Source organism: Megalobrama amblycephala, linkage group LG3, assembly GCF_018812025.1.
Source record: "Megalobrama amblycephala isolate DHTTF-2021 linkage group LG3, ASM1881202v1, whole genome shotgun sequence".
NCBI classification, from domain to species: domain Eukaryota; kingdom Metazoa; phylum Chordata; class Actinopteri; order Cypriniformes; family Xenocyprididae; genus Megalobrama; species Megalobrama amblycephala.
In genome coordinates this window covers 30,481,226-30,497,962 of record NC_063046.1, presented here as the reverse complement: position 1 = coordinate 30,497,962, position 16,737 = coordinate 30,481,226, and the positions used below count along the sequence as shown (strand labels likewise).

Genomic DNA, 16,737 nt, shown 5'->3' with positions numbered 1-16,737 from the left:
AGTTGAGTCAGGTGCGTTTGACATCCATAATGTACTGTTGGGAGGGTCTTCGTTGGAAACAGGGTTGGGACACAGTTGTATTTTTAAGAAGAAAACTCACCATTTTATAATAGTTTATTTATAATCATTGGGTATTCATAAATTTAACCTGAAGCAACTTATTTTTACAAGGTTGTCATGACGCAGTTAGTCCATTGAAATGTTAAACGGACGTTGGGGGCCAGTCAATACTGTGACGTAATGTGTGTTATACTAACCCATCCAACTTTTTACAAACAGTATAGTTTCATTTGAACAGTTAAAAATGTATGTAACCAGAAAGTCCTTTGTTTCCACACAAGGTGAATTATCTTACAATCCCTCAAAGCAGCACCAGGCTGCAGCTGTAGCTTCAGCAGAACACATCTCACAGACTTGATCTGATACAGGCTCAGCACATGATTTTCTGAAAGGCCTAAAGAAGGAATTCTAAACGCTGGACTCGAGTGCTGTGAAATTTCATGTGGTGGGTGAAACTCATACAGTCTAAATTGCTGAGGGCGATGGGCCATGTAGCTGCATCTGTTGAGAGGTCCTCATTAATAACTGAAACTATAGTAAGCAAAGACATTTTGTGTGTGTTTAACTCACTTTATGATAAAAATAAAAAGCAAAAAAACAAAGGCAAATTTGTGACTGTGGCGCACCTGAGCTAGAGATTTTAAGACGGACATTAAGAAAGAAAAAGGATCCAGAGTTCTGAAAAGGACGGAGCAGTTGATGACAAGTGAGAAAAAGTGAGACACTTTACAGTGCCAAATCTATTGTTTGGACTAACCCATCATTATCAAATATCTCAGAATAATTTAGATTGCATGTTCTTTGTAATTGTACAATAAAAAAAATTAAACACAGTGTCTAGAATCTCTTCATCTGTCGTCTTTCCTGTCGCCTCTGTTTCTTGTCATTTTTCTCGTTCTCTTCAGGGGCTGCCTGTGACTCGGCAGAAAACCAGGGGCCCAGGAAGTTCGCCCACAATAAATGCAAAGCCCTTGCAGGTGCCTGGTGTAAAGAGAGAGCAAATAGTATTATTATTACAGTACAAATGGAATTGGGAAACTTCCATGATGTTACAATCAGAGCAATTCCACAGTCTCACCAAGAGCCAGAAGTACCAGAAGTAGGACGACAGAGTGCTGAGGACCTGAACGATAGCAGTAAGGATAATCACATCCTTTAGGTGTCTGCAAGTCAATATAAGAAAAGTCACTTATAAAAATTACCATCAGGAATATTTATCACCAACTGGAAATATAATGAGGAAATAAATACACAGATAAAACACCCAACTCACTCTGCCATGCCCTGTTCCATATTAAGGTCAATCCCTCCATCCAGCAAGCTACCATCTTCAGCAAATGCAGGTTTGGCCATTGCTGACATAGATCTGTAGCTGCCAAAGTAGACCGCCACGGCGAACAGTAGCAAGAACTGGAACAAAAGAGACAAAGAGGGATTCAGCACCAGACTGGAAGGGGAGTTATGAGTGAATAACATTTACCAAAAAGCTGGAAACTGCCAACAGTTCATTATCTCACTGTTGAATAAAACCCCCACATATGGTAATCAAGAGCCTAAGCAAATATGGAGAGATGTATATTATTGTCTACATCAGGGTTTTTCAAACTGGGGTCCGCAATGGAGAGCTAGAGGTTCTGCGGACATGTTTAGAGAAATGCAGTTTAAAAAGTGTAAAATAAAGAAATTAAAAAAATAAAAGTGAATCTAACAGTACAGTACTATAGCGAGTCTTAAAAGAAAATGTAACAAATGTATTCCAAACAATACTTTACACATAATACTATTTTTTCACTGTATAAATTGGGTCTTCATACATGAAAATATATAGCTGCCTGCCCTATATATTTTAGGGCAGGGGCCCCTTGCATGAGGATGATCATAACTGATCATATTTTGGGGGTCCATGGCATCTGAGAGATTAAAAACCACTGGTTCATTTACAACTGACATGCGTAGATATGCATACAACAGTTATGCACATCATACTGTGACTTACCCATGTCCAAAACGTAGATGAGTCGTAAAAGAGCAAGAAATTGACTGCTGCATAAATAGCCTGAAAAGAACACCAAAAATCAGATGATTGTTTAAAAAAGATAGATAGAAAGACAGACAGACAGTTATACTTAGTTAGCTAGCTAGTTAGTTAGTTAGTTAGTTAGTTAAAAAAGCACACTGAAACACAGATGCATGCCTTACGTTTGCTCCCAGGATGATTCTGCTATAGAACTTTAGAGTATCCTGGTTTTCCTCGTGGATTTGTTTTTTGCCTTTGGTTCCAACTTTTCCTTTCGGCTAACGAGAAATATATTACTTTAAAGGACAGCACTGACACACAGAAAACCACAATCTAGCCAGTCATAATTTACAATTATCATATGAATAAACTTAAGGGCACACAGTTATTAATAATGTTTCTTTTTGAATAGCTAGTTGTTAAGCTTGACTCATACCGGCATCTTCCCTGAGTTCTCCTTCTCGTGTGACTGTTTTCTTTTCACCCGGTAAAGCCTTTCCCTTTAGGCATCTAAAAAACTAACAGTATCAATTTTTAAGCAATAATATTCAAAACTAAACAACTACCATATACTGCAAAATAACACATCAGCATTCGCGAGCGCGTTTCCGGCGCTTTGAAAATGCGTCACAGATGCAGCAAACTGAACTTGACGCCACCTCGTGCTAATTTCATGCAAAAACAAATTTAGGGCATTTATTTTAAAATTGATTTATTTTGTACAATATTAAATGTTTAGATTCTCGAGAGCAATAAAAACGTAACAATAGCTCACAGCAACCGACACTATTAGACCTTAAAATGGGTTGTATTTTTTCTCCTCCAAAATACCAGTTAGCCCACCACAATTATTTTTTAGGTAGGCTACAACAGGACTAAAGGCCCCTCAGGGTAAAAGGACCTCTTAAGATTTTTGTTTTTCCAAAAACACACGAAACTACCACTAACACTTGTTTGTTTGTCACTATGCATTGCATAATTGTCCTGATCCAAGAGGTCATTTACAATGTCTAAAGATTGTTTTGAGGTAAGGTGATCTAATGTGTAGCTTAATTTTTAAAATCTTGCAGAATTAACTAATGAGGATTCTTGAAATGGCTCCATATATTTTGAGACAAAAGACTTAATGGTATGATTAAATCAATAGTTTTTCAAGCTACTGCCCAGTAAGTATAAGGATGACTGGGGTAAAAAGGAGGACATAACGCCAAAGATCAAGAGTCCATTTGTATTGTTTTGTTTGTGTGTGTGTGTGTGTGTGTGTGTGTGTGTGTGAATGAAGTGCAAAATGGCCCCATATTGACCGCACCAATCGCAACTGAGTGATCATTGTTAATTTGCGAAATATGCTTGCTCTAAAAAAATTTGTCAGTTCATTTTGTCTTCAAAATAACTGATGTTGCAAACTAAACATGGGCTTAATCCCATTGTGATTGAGGCTGCGCCTCGATCGAGGTGAGTCACTGAATAAGAAAGGAAAGAAACAAATAAGCATAATTTCATTTTTAGTAGGATACTATGAAAAGACAATTGAGTTTAAGATCTGTTGTGCATTTCGACGAGCACATGTGATCATAGACTTTATCTACCACCTGATAATACACTAAAACAACACACTTTTAGTGTTTACGTCATATTAAGAAAATACACTGAATTGAAAATACAGCTTGAGTTTGGTCACTAGAATATTTTGGCTATTAAAACATAACAAAGAACTTAATACTGTGCAAAATTGCAGTCATAGATCTGAAAAACTTGGACAATGTTATATTTATACATAATGGACCTTGAGGAACAACTTTATCAAGAGTACATGGTGACATTGACCTCTGGTGGGACTATCAATACCTCTCCACTCATATTGTTAATCACAGTTTAACTTTTTACCTATATACCTGTTTCCTGACTTCAGTTCAACAAAGTTTAAAGAGGTCAGCAGAGTTTGAAGAAGTAGTTTTGTGTGCACATGTGATCATAGACTTTATCCACCACCTGATAATACACTAAAACAACACACATCTAATGTTTACGTCATATTAAGAAACTACACCTGATTGAAAATACAACTTGGGTTTGGTCACTAGAATATTATATATAACAAATAACTTGTTAATGCTGCACAAACATGCAGTCATACATCCGTAAACTTGGACAATGTTATAGGGCATATTTATACATAATGGACCTTCAGGAACAATTTAGAGTACCTCTGGTGGGACTATCAATACCTCTCCACTCATATTGTTAATCACAGTGTAACTTTTTACCTATATAGTCTATGTTTCCCAACTCCAGTTCAACAAAGTTTAAAGAGGTCAGCAGAGTTTGAAGAAGTAGTTTTGTGTGCATGCGTATCAGTTCTTTGTTTGCCTTAAATAGCAGGTTTCAGACGGGCCATCCAGCATATCAGTAACTATGTTTACCGCACTGATTCTGTTGTGTCTCGGAGCCTTTCTTCTGTTCTTGCAGTTCAGAATTCAGCGACCTAAAAACTTCCCCCCTGGACCCACTCCTGTTCCACTTTTTGGAAATTTGCTACAATTTGACCGCATAAACCCGTTAAAGGACTTTGACAAGGTAAGCGCATCAATCTCAAACACACACTGTAGACTGCTGCATTAACAATAATACTAAATACAACTAACTGATGAAAAGAAATCAGCATGACACAGCAATAACATGCTGCTGTGAGTCTGTGGTCTTCAACATGAATGTTTTTGTGCAGTTTGCTCAGCGCTATGGATCAATCTACGCACTGTACATTGGTAGGCAGCCAGCAGTGGTGTTGACGGGACAGAAAATGATCAGGGAGGCACTGATCACACAAGCGGTGGAGTTTGCTGGCCGATCAGAGAACATGATGGTCAGTCATGTAACAAGGAGCAAAGGTAATGCAGCATACACAGAATAGTAGAGTACTCAAGCAGCCAACCTACTACTCACATAACACAGACAAAAGTCTCCCTGCTGGGCTTCCCTGATTGTTTTCTGTGTTTAGGGGTGATCATGGCAGATTATGGAGACAGCTGGCGGGAACATCGACGCTTTGCTCTGACCACACTGAGGAACTTTGGCCTTGGAAAGAGAAGTATGGAGCAGAGGATTCTGGAGGAGGTCAAATATATCTGTTCACACCTGGAGGAATTTGCTGGTATATTCAGTCTTCTCACCTGACACCTTCAATCTTTACATTAACATAACATCTTCATTTAATCACATGTTCAGTGTCCTATATTTGAATATAGACATTTTTTAAGATCTCAAAATTGCCAGAGAACATTCAAATTCATGAATGGAAAACATTTTTTGTCTTTATATCTCTACAACTCTACCAGGAAAGTCAATTGACCCTCAACATCTATACCACCAAGCTGCTTCAAACATCATTGCCTCAATAATCTTTGGGTCACGTTTCAATTATCAGGATGAATATTTCCAGACACTGATCACAACTATGGAAAAACTTACTAAAATTGCCATTGGACCATGGGCAATGGTAAATACAATGGAAAAATAAAGCCAGCATCTGTTTACATGCAAATAGCCAACCTTGTTGGTCACAAACTCTGCCAGCCATTGGTCAGATATTTTATCTTGAGTAGGCATGTTACTTCTGTTTTCACTTTGTGTAAGCAAGCGGCTATTTACACTTAGTTTAAATAGCCGCCACTAAAATCAATTGTACATAGTTCATAGATTGTACACAAGGTTATCATTTCATTCACAGATTTTCCTGTTGAATTATTATTATCCTATTTATCACAGTAAAGCTGCTTTCAAAAAATCTTTTGTATAAAGCGTTATATAAATAAGGTAACTTGAAATTTATATATTTTTAAAAAAGGCTTTAATTTTGAATTGCAGCTGTATGAAATAGCCCCAGTGTTAAGGATTTTCCCACTGCCATTCTGGAAAGCTTTTCACTATTTTGAGACAATCAAAAAACACATTCTTAAAGTTGTGGATGAGCACAGGACATCACATGTTACCGGGGAGCCCAGAGACGTGATTGACTGTTACTTGGAGGAGATGGAGAAGGTAAGATACTCACAAGTGTTTGTGTGTGTTATGTATTTTTATTGCATTTATCAGCAGCATATAAGTTTTAAAATTCTTTGATTTAAAATGGTTTGTGAGTATATCATTTTATTTTCAGAGAGCAGGTCAACGCACAACATTTGATGACTCACAATTGGTCACTTTGCTGTTTGACCTGTTTATTGCTGGAACTGATACAACCTCTAACACACTTCGAACTTTAACTCTCTATTTGATGACGCACACTCATATACAGGGTAAGGAATGTGGGTGTCTAATTGAGAGTTTTTATGCTAAAAACTTTTGCATGTCAAAGTAAATTATCTAAATGCCAAAAAGTTTATCCAGGTAGGTTTAGGGGTAGGGTTAGTGCATGGGGATATTATATAGAGTATAAAAATCATTATGTCCATGGAAAGTCCCATAAAAAATTAAAATCCAACTTGTGTGTGTGTGTGTATTTTATTGCGAATTTATTTTTCTAAAAATGAAAAAGCAAAATGCTTTTTTTAATTCATCTCTGTTTATAATTTATTTTTGTGAATTATTTGTAGCATATATTGTCTTTCAATGTCTACTTGTGTCTATTATTGTCTATTTATATATCTTCAGAGCAATGTCAGCGGGAGATTGATGAAGTCCTTGGTACTCGTGAACATGTCACATATGAGGATAGAAACGCCATGCCTTACGTACAAGCAGTGATTCATGAGGGTCAGCGTGTTGGTGACATTGTTCCTCTTAGTATGTTTCACGCTGCCAGAACCGACACTCAGCTCCAGGGCTTCAGCATCCCAAAGGTGGCATTTTACTATAATTACTGTATGGCAACAACTCTTTCTTTAGACCAGAGTTGCAGAGTTACTAGGGCACATAAAACTGACATAAATGAAGAGTAACTAAGAACAACTATCCATTATTTAATCTTATCAAAACAGTCCATCACCCAAACTGTTATTAATGCAACTCCTAAACAGCATCTTTACTATGAAAGGAAGGATTGCTAATCTTGTTAAAAACAACTTCTCTTACAGGGAACAGTTATCATCCCCTATCTGTCATCTGCTCTCAGAGAGGAAAGTCAGTGGAAGTTTCCACATGAATTCAACCCTCAAAACTTCTTGAACGAAAAGGGGGAGTTTGTGAAGCCTGATGCATTCATGCCTTTTTCTGCTGGTATGTTCTAATCAGACAGTAATGCCATCTTTTAATCATAAGAGACAGTAGGTATTTCACTCATTTAGCTTATTTATTAATAATTCTATATGCAGTCCAGACAGAGGTTCCTGAGCTGTTTAATTACATACACTATACAGACGAGGTCATTATATTGATTAAAACAATACATGGTTTAAACAGAAAGCACGTTTGTATGGCAGAATGTGAACAAATCGTGTTTGCGTTATGTACATTCACTTTTCTGTTTCCTAGGATCTCGTGTGTGCTTAGGAGAAAATCTAGCTCGCATGGAGCTCTTCCTCATCCTGGTCACAGTGCTGCGACGATTCCGTCTGACCTGGCCGAAGGATGCAGGAGAGCCGGACTTCAAATATATATATGGTGGAACACAGTCAGTGAAACCTTACCGTCTGACTGTACAACTACGCACACCTGGGGAGACTTGTGAAACTGTTCATTGAACATATGTTGCCCTTCAGTGACAACATGCCCCAGTAGCAGGTTATCACATCATACTCAATATCACCTGCCATTAACTTTAAAAAATTTTTTAGCTTTTCAAGCGCATATAAACGCACAATGTATAAACATGCAAATGTATAAACGCACAAGACATTAAAAAATATTCTAAGTTACCAAACTGTAATTACAACATATAAGGCAAGGCAAGGTAAGGCAATTTTATTTGTATAGCACATTTCATACACAATGGTAATTCAAAGTGCTTTACATAAAGAAGAATAATAAAAATAAAACATAAGGAATAGAAATAACAGTAAAAACAGAATTTTGCTATCTGGATAGAAGAGCTAGGAAGTCTTAGGGAGGTTTTTTTTTTATTATATAAAGCACACATGACAACTTGCACTGACATTTATGAAAAATACCTTTGCCCTAAGATGTTAAACCGTGTGGTTTTATTGTATTTGCTTATTTACCTAATGCCTGCAGCAAAAATATATTGTAATTTTAATGGAGTTTAAAGCAATATAGGCCTACGGAGACTGTAGCTTTGTGACAACTAGCCCCAGTCTCTTGGCAGCTTTATTGCATTCATCTTTTAACAATTCTTTACAACTGTTCTATTGTGCAATCATGACACTTCAAGTGGTAGTGTTTTAGTATTTTTATTTTGCTTTTAAAACGCACTTTAATAGCTACCATTAAAAAAATAACCCAAATACAATACTGTGTATTGTGTAGAAATCTCGACATTCATACCGAGTACGATGTAAACTGACTAAAAAAACAAACAAACAAACAAACAAAAAAAACAAAAACAATGTTGGGACTATGAATTATATATACAATTTATCACAAAACATTCAAGGGCAAAGTCCCTCATCTTGTACATTGATGTGTTCTTCCAGGTGCTGTTCGGCATGAAAAGGAAAAAAAAAAACACCACATGAGTGAAAAGTTGGAAATTTAAGCAACACATAAGCTTGTATTTCAAGCTCATATTCAGAACATACAATATTTTGTTTCTCTTTTTACAAGGGCAGAACCAGCAGTAGGATAAGGCCCAAACGATAGAGAAAGAGAGGTACTGTTGCACCGCAGCGTAGCTCCCACAGTCACACACAGACACGGAAGCTTAAAAACGGTGCACTTCCCATAGAATTAAATCGATACACTATACAGACTAGTAAAATGCCTCTTTACCTAACCGACAATAACAAATTCGTTACCTGCTTATTAGCCTCATTTACTGCTGCATCACCACACTTTCTCCTTCGTCTGCTTTGGGTGAGTACGACGAAGTGAAAGTGGCATATTCCGCCCCCTATTGAACTGTCCTGTCATCCCTGAGTGCCCCAGGGATGACGCGTTTTTGTAGGCAAAACCCGGAAGCGAGTTAGCATTTTAGGACTTCCGGTTCCAACGCCGTGAAGTCTATGGGTTTTTTGAAAGGGTTTTTGCTAAATCGCCTGAAATAAGGTCTGTGGTAAACAAAGCCTCTAAATACTTTCACGTTTTGATCTATGACATAAAACACACCAGTTATAACCCACTTGTGATTTTTTAAACTTTTACTGTGTCTTAAATTCGGCGGTTGCTAACAAATTGCTAAAAGGGACTACTTCCTTTGGCGGGGACTTTAGACGTCATCATAACAAACAGGACATTTGGACAGCATTTCTCATGAAAAAGTGGATAAGTATTCATACACAGCGCAGATCATAATCAGTGAGCATGTTTTTAAATAGAGTTGTTTTCTAAATAAAGTTTGAGGACGCTTGGTGATGACGACGTTGATCCGCGACCATGGTGTGCTGTAGTCCGTTTATAGCCTACTGTTAGCCTTTTATATCTGACGACTTTATTTGGGCTTCAAAATCTATAAATGTTGTGTTAACTTGTAAAGATTATCTTGATAGACAAAACATTTAAGTGTCATAATCCTTTGTTAAACACAGATCTTATTTTCTGCGATTTTCCAAAAGTCTATGGGAAAAATTAATAGGCTTTCAGTCGAGGGAACCCGTGCGCTGCTAACTTCCGGGTTGGCCTACAAAAACGCGTCATCCCTGGGGCACTCTATTTCCATATCCATCATCACCTTTGATATATTTTTTATTCCCTCTCTATATATAGTCTACCCCAGTGAATCTCAACCTTTTTTGAGTAATAGACCCCCGTCAAAAATTTAAACCATCCTCAAGGACCCCAGAATAAAATTGGCTCATTGGTATCATTAATGTCTTGGTGACGACCAAATGCAATCTGGTGTAATTTAGTACTACGTTAGATGACTTGTCCAATATTCAGTCATATCGTCAGTTATATTATACATATATTATCTTATTCTTTTATGGGAACATGTCAAATGTCAAAATATACAAACATTCATATTCAGATATTTTATAAGGACCACCTGGCATTATGTCAAGGACCACTAGGGGTCCATGGACCCCTGGATGAGAAACATTGGTCTACCCCATACACTCACTGAAGTTTTACACACAACCAGGGGTAGAAATTATGGCTGTGATTCAGCAGGGGACCAGTGGGCATACTTTCAATGATCTTTCGGATGTAATTAAATATGAACATTTCTATTATCTATAATAACATTACACTTTGAACTGCACACAACAGGAAAATTACTTAAATAATTTAATTTTCACTTTTCATGTCACTTCTCCAGATTCGTTTGTGGTTTAAAAAGCTACCATATCGTTAGCAGGTACATTGTTTTCCAGATAAATTACACTACAAAAGGGTTTTATTATTTCTCAGTTTGTGTTTCTAATTCCATATGGAAATTTTAAAATTTGAAACTTTGTTTTAGGTTGAATTTTCACATAGAAATATGCTTTGTCAAATGTAGTATTATATTCTCATCCATATAACAATTCTTAGATTTAGATTAGAGAATCAGGTGTGTTGGTAAACCATTTACAACCATCGATACAGATTAATTAAGAATAGTATAATTTTGCTTTCAGTTTTGGTTTTTATTGTACCTGGGAGTTTCAATGTCTCAAGGGTATAAACAAAATTAAGACTATTTATTTGACAACTTACAAAAGAGCATCTAAGCACACATTTAATTATCAGAAATCTCATAATAGTAACTAATAATGAAAAGATATCATTTGAGCATTTTAAAACCATGTGATATCCTTCAATACTGTTTTAAAAAAAATCTCTAGTGTGTATCTATAACTGTGATTATGTGATTTTTAAAAGTGCATGTTTTTAGAAATCTCATGATAAGAACCACCCCTGTGTTAAAGGAAAAAGGCATAAAAAGATTCAAACAATTAACAAAATAAAAACCATTTAACTAAATTTCCAAACATATATGCTAATACACATCCACCCAACAGTCCCTGAGAATATTGTCTTACAGCTGCATGTAAAATTTCAAAAGTTAAGGATAAAAAAAAAAAAAAAAACCACACTTTCTTAAAATCCATCCAGGTCAACTTCAAAAACTCAGATTTGGTGCTTTAAGACAGGACACGGTCTCAAAGAAGATCAGTAAGGCTTATTGGACAGGAAACTCTGTAGCATTTGTAGAGATGGACCAGGAGCCCACTGAGGAACCATGTGACCTGCACCCTGGAAGAGCAGAGATGCATGTCATAACAGCTTTGGTAAAAATGTTTACACCCACACACACACATATACTTAAATGTGCAAGATTAGTTTATTTTAAAGTAATCTATTATGCTCACCAAGACCATTCCAAAATACAGTAAAACAGTAATACTGTAAAATATTACAATTTAAAAAATCACTGTTTTCTAATTGAATGCATTTTAAAATGTAATTTATTCCTGCAATGTCAAAGCTGAATTTTCAGCATCATTACTCCAGTCCTTAGTGTTACATGATCCTTCAGAAATCATTCTAATATGCTGATTTGCTGCTCAAGACACACTATTATTACACCACAAACCCATATTTAATGAATGAAATCCAATACTTGTTTCTTACTAGATTTAGGTTGCTGATTCCAAAAATAGTGCCTGTTTTCATAGCATTTCAGTTTTCGACAAACATTTGTAAGGTAAATCTTGTATTATCCCTAAATCACTAGAAAAACTGCCACAAAGACATGTTTCCTATCTTCCTCTAAGCCAGGTTGCAACTATTTATTCAATTCTCAGCTGATTTTCACATTTGACATTATTTTATGCTAAATCCTGATTTCAAGTGACAAAAAAGCAAACATGACCCAGATGTTTTCTGCTTCTATACATCTGTGGGTGTTTTAATACATTAAAAAAGGAACAGAAAATTGCAGATTTCACAAAAAAAAGTATTGATTTCTTTCAAATAATAATATAAACTTATAAAAATTAACTTCCTGACCACAAACTTCTCAATGGTATGGTACTGTATATAGGCTACTTTGCAGCCTATGACATTTATTGCTAATGAGAAAATGTATAACATGGAAACCAGCTACAGTTTTAGGCATATCATTACAATAACAGTCTGGAGCTTTTACTGTTTAGCCTGAATGTCCAACTGATTAGAGACAGTCATAGAAATCTCTATTAAGATTACAAACAGAGGTTGCACATCAATGGATCTTATTGAAGCTGGAAGTAAGTAAACTACTACTACACCTTAGAAAAGGGCAACACAGGCTGCATGGACTCCAACAACATGCCTGAAACTTACCTTGACTGTGAGGAAAGTGATGTTGCCAAATTGTTGGTAGAATCCGGCAATCTGCTTATCATAAATCCAGGGCTTGTACTGTGTGCTTGCCTTGAAGAAGAAAAACTCAACATTAACCCTAGACGGTGCTATAAATTCTGCTGAACATCTCAAAGATCTTAAAAAAAAAAAAAAAAGTACCTTCTGTCCAAGCTGCTCAACAAACCACTGGTCTCCAAGGAAGTTACAAGCCATATCGGTATCTCCATTATAGACCAAAGCTCTAAGACCCAAAGCCAGCAGCTTCTCATAGACGTCCTTCACAGTCTCGTAAATGGTGTGATACTGGCTTCCCACAACATCACTGCATAAAAGAGGAACAACACTGTAAGCACACATGATCTCATGCACACACACTGAAACCATAAGCGAGGCCAGGCATCAGTATACCTGCAGATGTCCCATGGTGGTAGGACATCAGGAATGTGCAGCGCCTTTCTTACATCTCCTCGGTTAAGCCAGTTTAGCTGAGCAGTACTATTGATGCATGGAGGAACACCCTGAACACTCGGGGTACTTCCTACTAACTAAACAAACAAGCACACAATTCACCTTTTAGTTTTCTCTAGTTTATTAAAGTGGATGTTAGAAGGCTGCATGAGTAGAGCAAACAGGCCTCACCTGATTAGCTTCCCAATGTTTCCTGAAGTTTCTGAAAAGGTGCTTCATGGCTATCCGAGATGTGACCCCACCAGCACAGTCAAGATATAGCGCATACATATTCAACCCAGAGCCATAGACTATTTTAAATGCATGTGATACCTGCAAAACACAGAAGACTAGTCACAAAGTCAGCATGAAACGGAAGTTGCGATAGTTTTTTATTCCTTTTTGTGACGCATGTCCGATTGAAACGGTTTCTCGAACAAGAAAAAAAAAAAAAAAAAAAAAAAAAAAACATGTAGGGCGGGACTTGATTTTATCCATCGGGAATTGATTGGATTATTGTGGTTTGCTATTGCTGTGATCTCATGAATTGAAGAGAAGAGAAGTCACTGAAAGTGGGAGGGGATGTTATTTTCATTAAATATTATGAAGGGCACAAGTATTTTTTTTTTTTCCACATACGAGTAAATAATTTGTAATAAAAATTGCAATATTCCATTAAAAACAAGAAAAATAGAGATCGCGATTCTCCCATGATTCTGAATGGACAACTAAACAAAATAACATGTAATTTACTACAGATTCTGACAATGTTTATTGCTGCAGTCTATTTCAAACATTTAATTAATCTGAATTATTTTTAAAAAATCAGTTTGAATGAATGATTCAATGACCCACTCATAAAGACTTCATTACCAGATGAATCAGCATTTTTGATTTTTTAACAGTCCCTTGTCACCACCTGCTGGTGTAAAAATGTAATTGATACAATCTTTATTTGAGGCGTCAAGTTACGTGCAAAAGGTCATCTTTATTTTGATCACTACCATAGACGTCAGTGTTTATTCGAATTATCCCAGTACTTATGTGATATTTTGAATTCTTGTAACAAAAATAACAATACTGTGTGGTTGAAAAGACTGTTTGTAAAACGTTTCATATCTATACATGATAACTGTTCTCTCTGGGTCAACGGCAGCGCAAACGCAGATTTGAATATTCTGGTGTGATTTTGTCAAAGGTTTAATAGACATAGCCGAATCTTTAGGAATAAGATCGAGTGTGTGTTTATATCGAGATTATGATCTTTTAACGATTAATTGTGCAGCTCTACCTCATGGTGACTTTAATTAACCATTTGCAGGGTTGTAAAACAGCAACAAGCATTTGGATGTATTCACGTTACCATAACAGAGCAGGACTCTTTAGAATTGTTGTAGAAGTTACAGACTCCATTTTGACAGCAGTTGTCATTCAGATCCTTCCACAACCTACAAGCAAAATAACACAGAAAAAACACATTTACCAAAAGATTCATTGTCAGTATTGTAATATAAATGCACACACGAGTGGCCACATATACTGTAAGAGTAATTGATTTAGCTTACTGTTCTCCGAACAGGCCGTGATAGTTACCAAAGTAGATTAGTGATTGGTCATTTAGTGCAAAGCTACTAATGCCATTTCCAACAGCAAAGCCCTGCAAAAGAAACCAAAAGAAGAATAAAAAAAAAACAAATAAATGAGAAATAAAAAAAATTAACCTTTCAACAGACAAAATAATGATTTTAAATATAATTTGTCTACACATATTAGATGAATGAATATAAATGAATCAAGCATACTTTAACTTACCTTAAAGTTCACTTTAAGCTGACCTCCAGTGGCAACTCTCAGACTGAGTGTGGGTGCATAGATGCCTCCATAACTCTCACCAAAAATGAAAAACTCATTCTGGGTGAAATTTGGGAACTTGGTGAAAAAGCTTTGCAAAGCCAGGTAGTTATTGTCTGCCACCTAAAGAAAAGTACATATTCTTTCAGGCATTCAGAAGTCTTTACAGGTTATGAATGTCAATGAGTGTTTACATACTTACCTCATCATCATTGGTTTCATATTTTTTGTCATCCGAGTAGGAGTAACCCACTCCAGCAGGCGACTCAAGATATAGAACATTGGCAATTTTATTCCAGCTGAATTCGTTCTCGTAAAGGGTGGCTCCATTATCATTGACCTAAGGACCACAGATAAATACACACACAGAGAGGAAACACAATGTTTATGGTTTTGCATTGTATGGAAAGGCAACTTAGAACTCAACAAAAGAGACTACGTGAATGTTTTTTCCCTCTCTAAACTTTACAGCTCTGTATTTCTTAGTCCTTTTGAGATTAAATCAGCTCGAGTAACGCATTGTCATATTTAAGATGGATGGAAGTAGTTATCAACCCACATGAAAGGGGCCATTCTCTGATAGAAACCCATCTAAAGAGCTGCAGCCAGGACCTCCATTCAGCCACAGCACGACTGGATCCTTGAGCGGGTCCCTCTGAGACGTCACAAACCTGTAACATATGCACACCATCTTTAATGCAATAATTAATACACAAAAATTCTCTTTAATATGCGTTACTGAGTAATGCTGACTAGTACGCAGACTGAACTCAAGAGTTTAATACCAAAACGCATTTACAATCATGTACAAAATTGTAATATCATGCTTTTTTTAGACAGCACAATACATGATATGGTATATGAATATGGTAATATACACTATTGTGTCTTAGTTTATATCACAGTACATTCAATGGACCATGTCAAAATAGTTTATTAAAAAAGTAAAAATAGTACTTTAAAAAAAACTTGAACGACTTAAAACAAACAAACAAACAAAAAAGATTAAAATGTCATTTTTATTTTGCATTTAAAACGTCTTAATTTGTTCATTTGGTATGAAAGCGGAAACGCCATTCGCCTAAACACATCTTCATCACAAACAAAGCATGCTGCATGTTCAGGTCTGATAAAACGCAGACAAACAAACAAACAAAGCCTAATAAAACTCACCAATAATGCAAAAACTTCCCAGAACTGGCCTTCAGATATCCTGACCACTGACGGTAATTGGGTTTGAAAGACATGCCCGGCAGATCCAGCACCTCATCTGGATCATACGTGCCGCTCACGACATGCACGGACACGGACACGGACACGGAAGAAGACAGAAGACGACACTCAGAGAAAACATTTTACATAGTTTGATGGACATGGACCTGCACACAAGACCCGAAGACTCCTGCGAACCTGCTGGGGGCTTTGAGTTTCCCTTCCTCTGACGGTCATATGACTTTTACAGTCGTCAGGTGATGCTGACAAACATCAACCAGGCTCAGTACTTCCGCCTAACCAAACTCTTTCGCCGTCTGTGAGTAAATTATTACCTTGTTCTGTTTCCCAACCTCAGATTATCGATTATTGTCAGATTATAGTATTAAGGACCATCATAGCAAATTCACTGACATCTTTGCTGGATTTGTATAAAATATTATTGCTTTTTAAAATTAAAAAAACGTATTTTTTTTAAAAAATATTTTATTAAAAACATGCTTAAACTGAGTGTAGAAAGATCAGACTATCTACCCCTCATTAACCGAGGATAAAAAGATAAAGATAAAAATATTTTTCAACATATTTCATGTGAATAATTATCAAAGAAATAAAGGTCGGATCTGAATATAAACAAAAAAGAAGAAAAATAGAATAAAAATAAAAAAAAAATGTTGATTGATGTACTTTATCTCTCTCATAGCTTAAAACAGTACTTTTAATTCCAGATATGTTGCGTTTCTTCAAAACAACAAACTATATGCATGAGG

The 16,737-nt window shown here is 36.3% G+C and overlaps 3 protein-coding genes and 1 long non-coding RNA gene across 4 annotated transcripts; 1 reads left to right on the top strand and 3 right to left on the bottom strand.

Moving 5' to 3' along the window:
• Positions 1-99: 99 nt before the first annotated feature.
• Positions 100-2,719, bottom strand: tmem208 (transmembrane protein 208). The gene is made up of 6 exons (XM_048185054.1): positions 2,514-2,719; positions 2,260-2,355; positions 2,057-2,116; positions 1,334-1,470; positions 1,139-1,223; positions 100-1,041 (listed from the first exon to the last, which is right to left on the bottom strand). The coding sequence occupies exons 1-6, from the start codon at positions 2,517-2,519 to the stop codon at positions 898-900; spliced, it is 528 nt and encodes a 175-aa protein (XP_048041011.1). The 5' UTR covers positions 2,520-2,719; the 3' UTR covers positions 100-897.
• A 1,739-nt stretch (positions 2,720-4,458) lies between these two features.
• Positions 4,459-8,480, top strand: LOC125265081 (cytochrome P450 2F2-like). The gene is made up of 9 exons (XM_048185053.1): positions 4,459-4,654; positions 4,803-4,965; positions 5,076-5,228; positions 5,413-5,573; positions 5,942-6,115; positions 6,234-6,372; positions 6,728-6,915; positions 7,150-7,291; positions 7,547-8,480. The coding sequence occupies exons 1-9, from the start codon at positions 4,493-4,495 to the stop codon at positions 7,753-7,755; spliced, it is 1,491 nt and encodes a 496-aa protein (XP_048041010.1). The 5' UTR covers positions 4,459-4,492; the 3' UTR covers positions 7,756-8,480.
• Positions 8,406-9,224, bottom strand: LOC125265083. Its single transcript, XR_007184200.1, has 2 exons — positions 8,986-9,224; positions 8,406-8,667 (listed from the first exon to the last, which is right to left on the bottom strand). It is a non-coding gene; the product is annotated as an uncharacterized LOC125265083 (long non-coding RNA).
• Positions 9,225-10,734: 1,510 nt separating this feature from the next.
• Positions 10,735-16,110, bottom strand: si:ch211-122f10.4 (cathepsin A-like; the record flags this gene model as incomplete). Its single annotated transcript, XM_048183286.1, has 11 exons — positions 10,735-11,365; positions 12,437-12,526; positions 12,617-12,779; positions 12,866-13,002; positions 13,097-13,237; positions 14,268-14,352; positions 14,470-14,561; positions 14,717-14,878; positions 14,958-15,095; positions 15,315-15,426; positions 15,929-16,110. Coding segments are annotated over 11 exons (1,386 nt in total), but the record flags the coding sequence as incomplete, so codon positions are not given.
• Between the last annotated feature and the right edge of the window lie 627 nt (positions 16,111-16,737).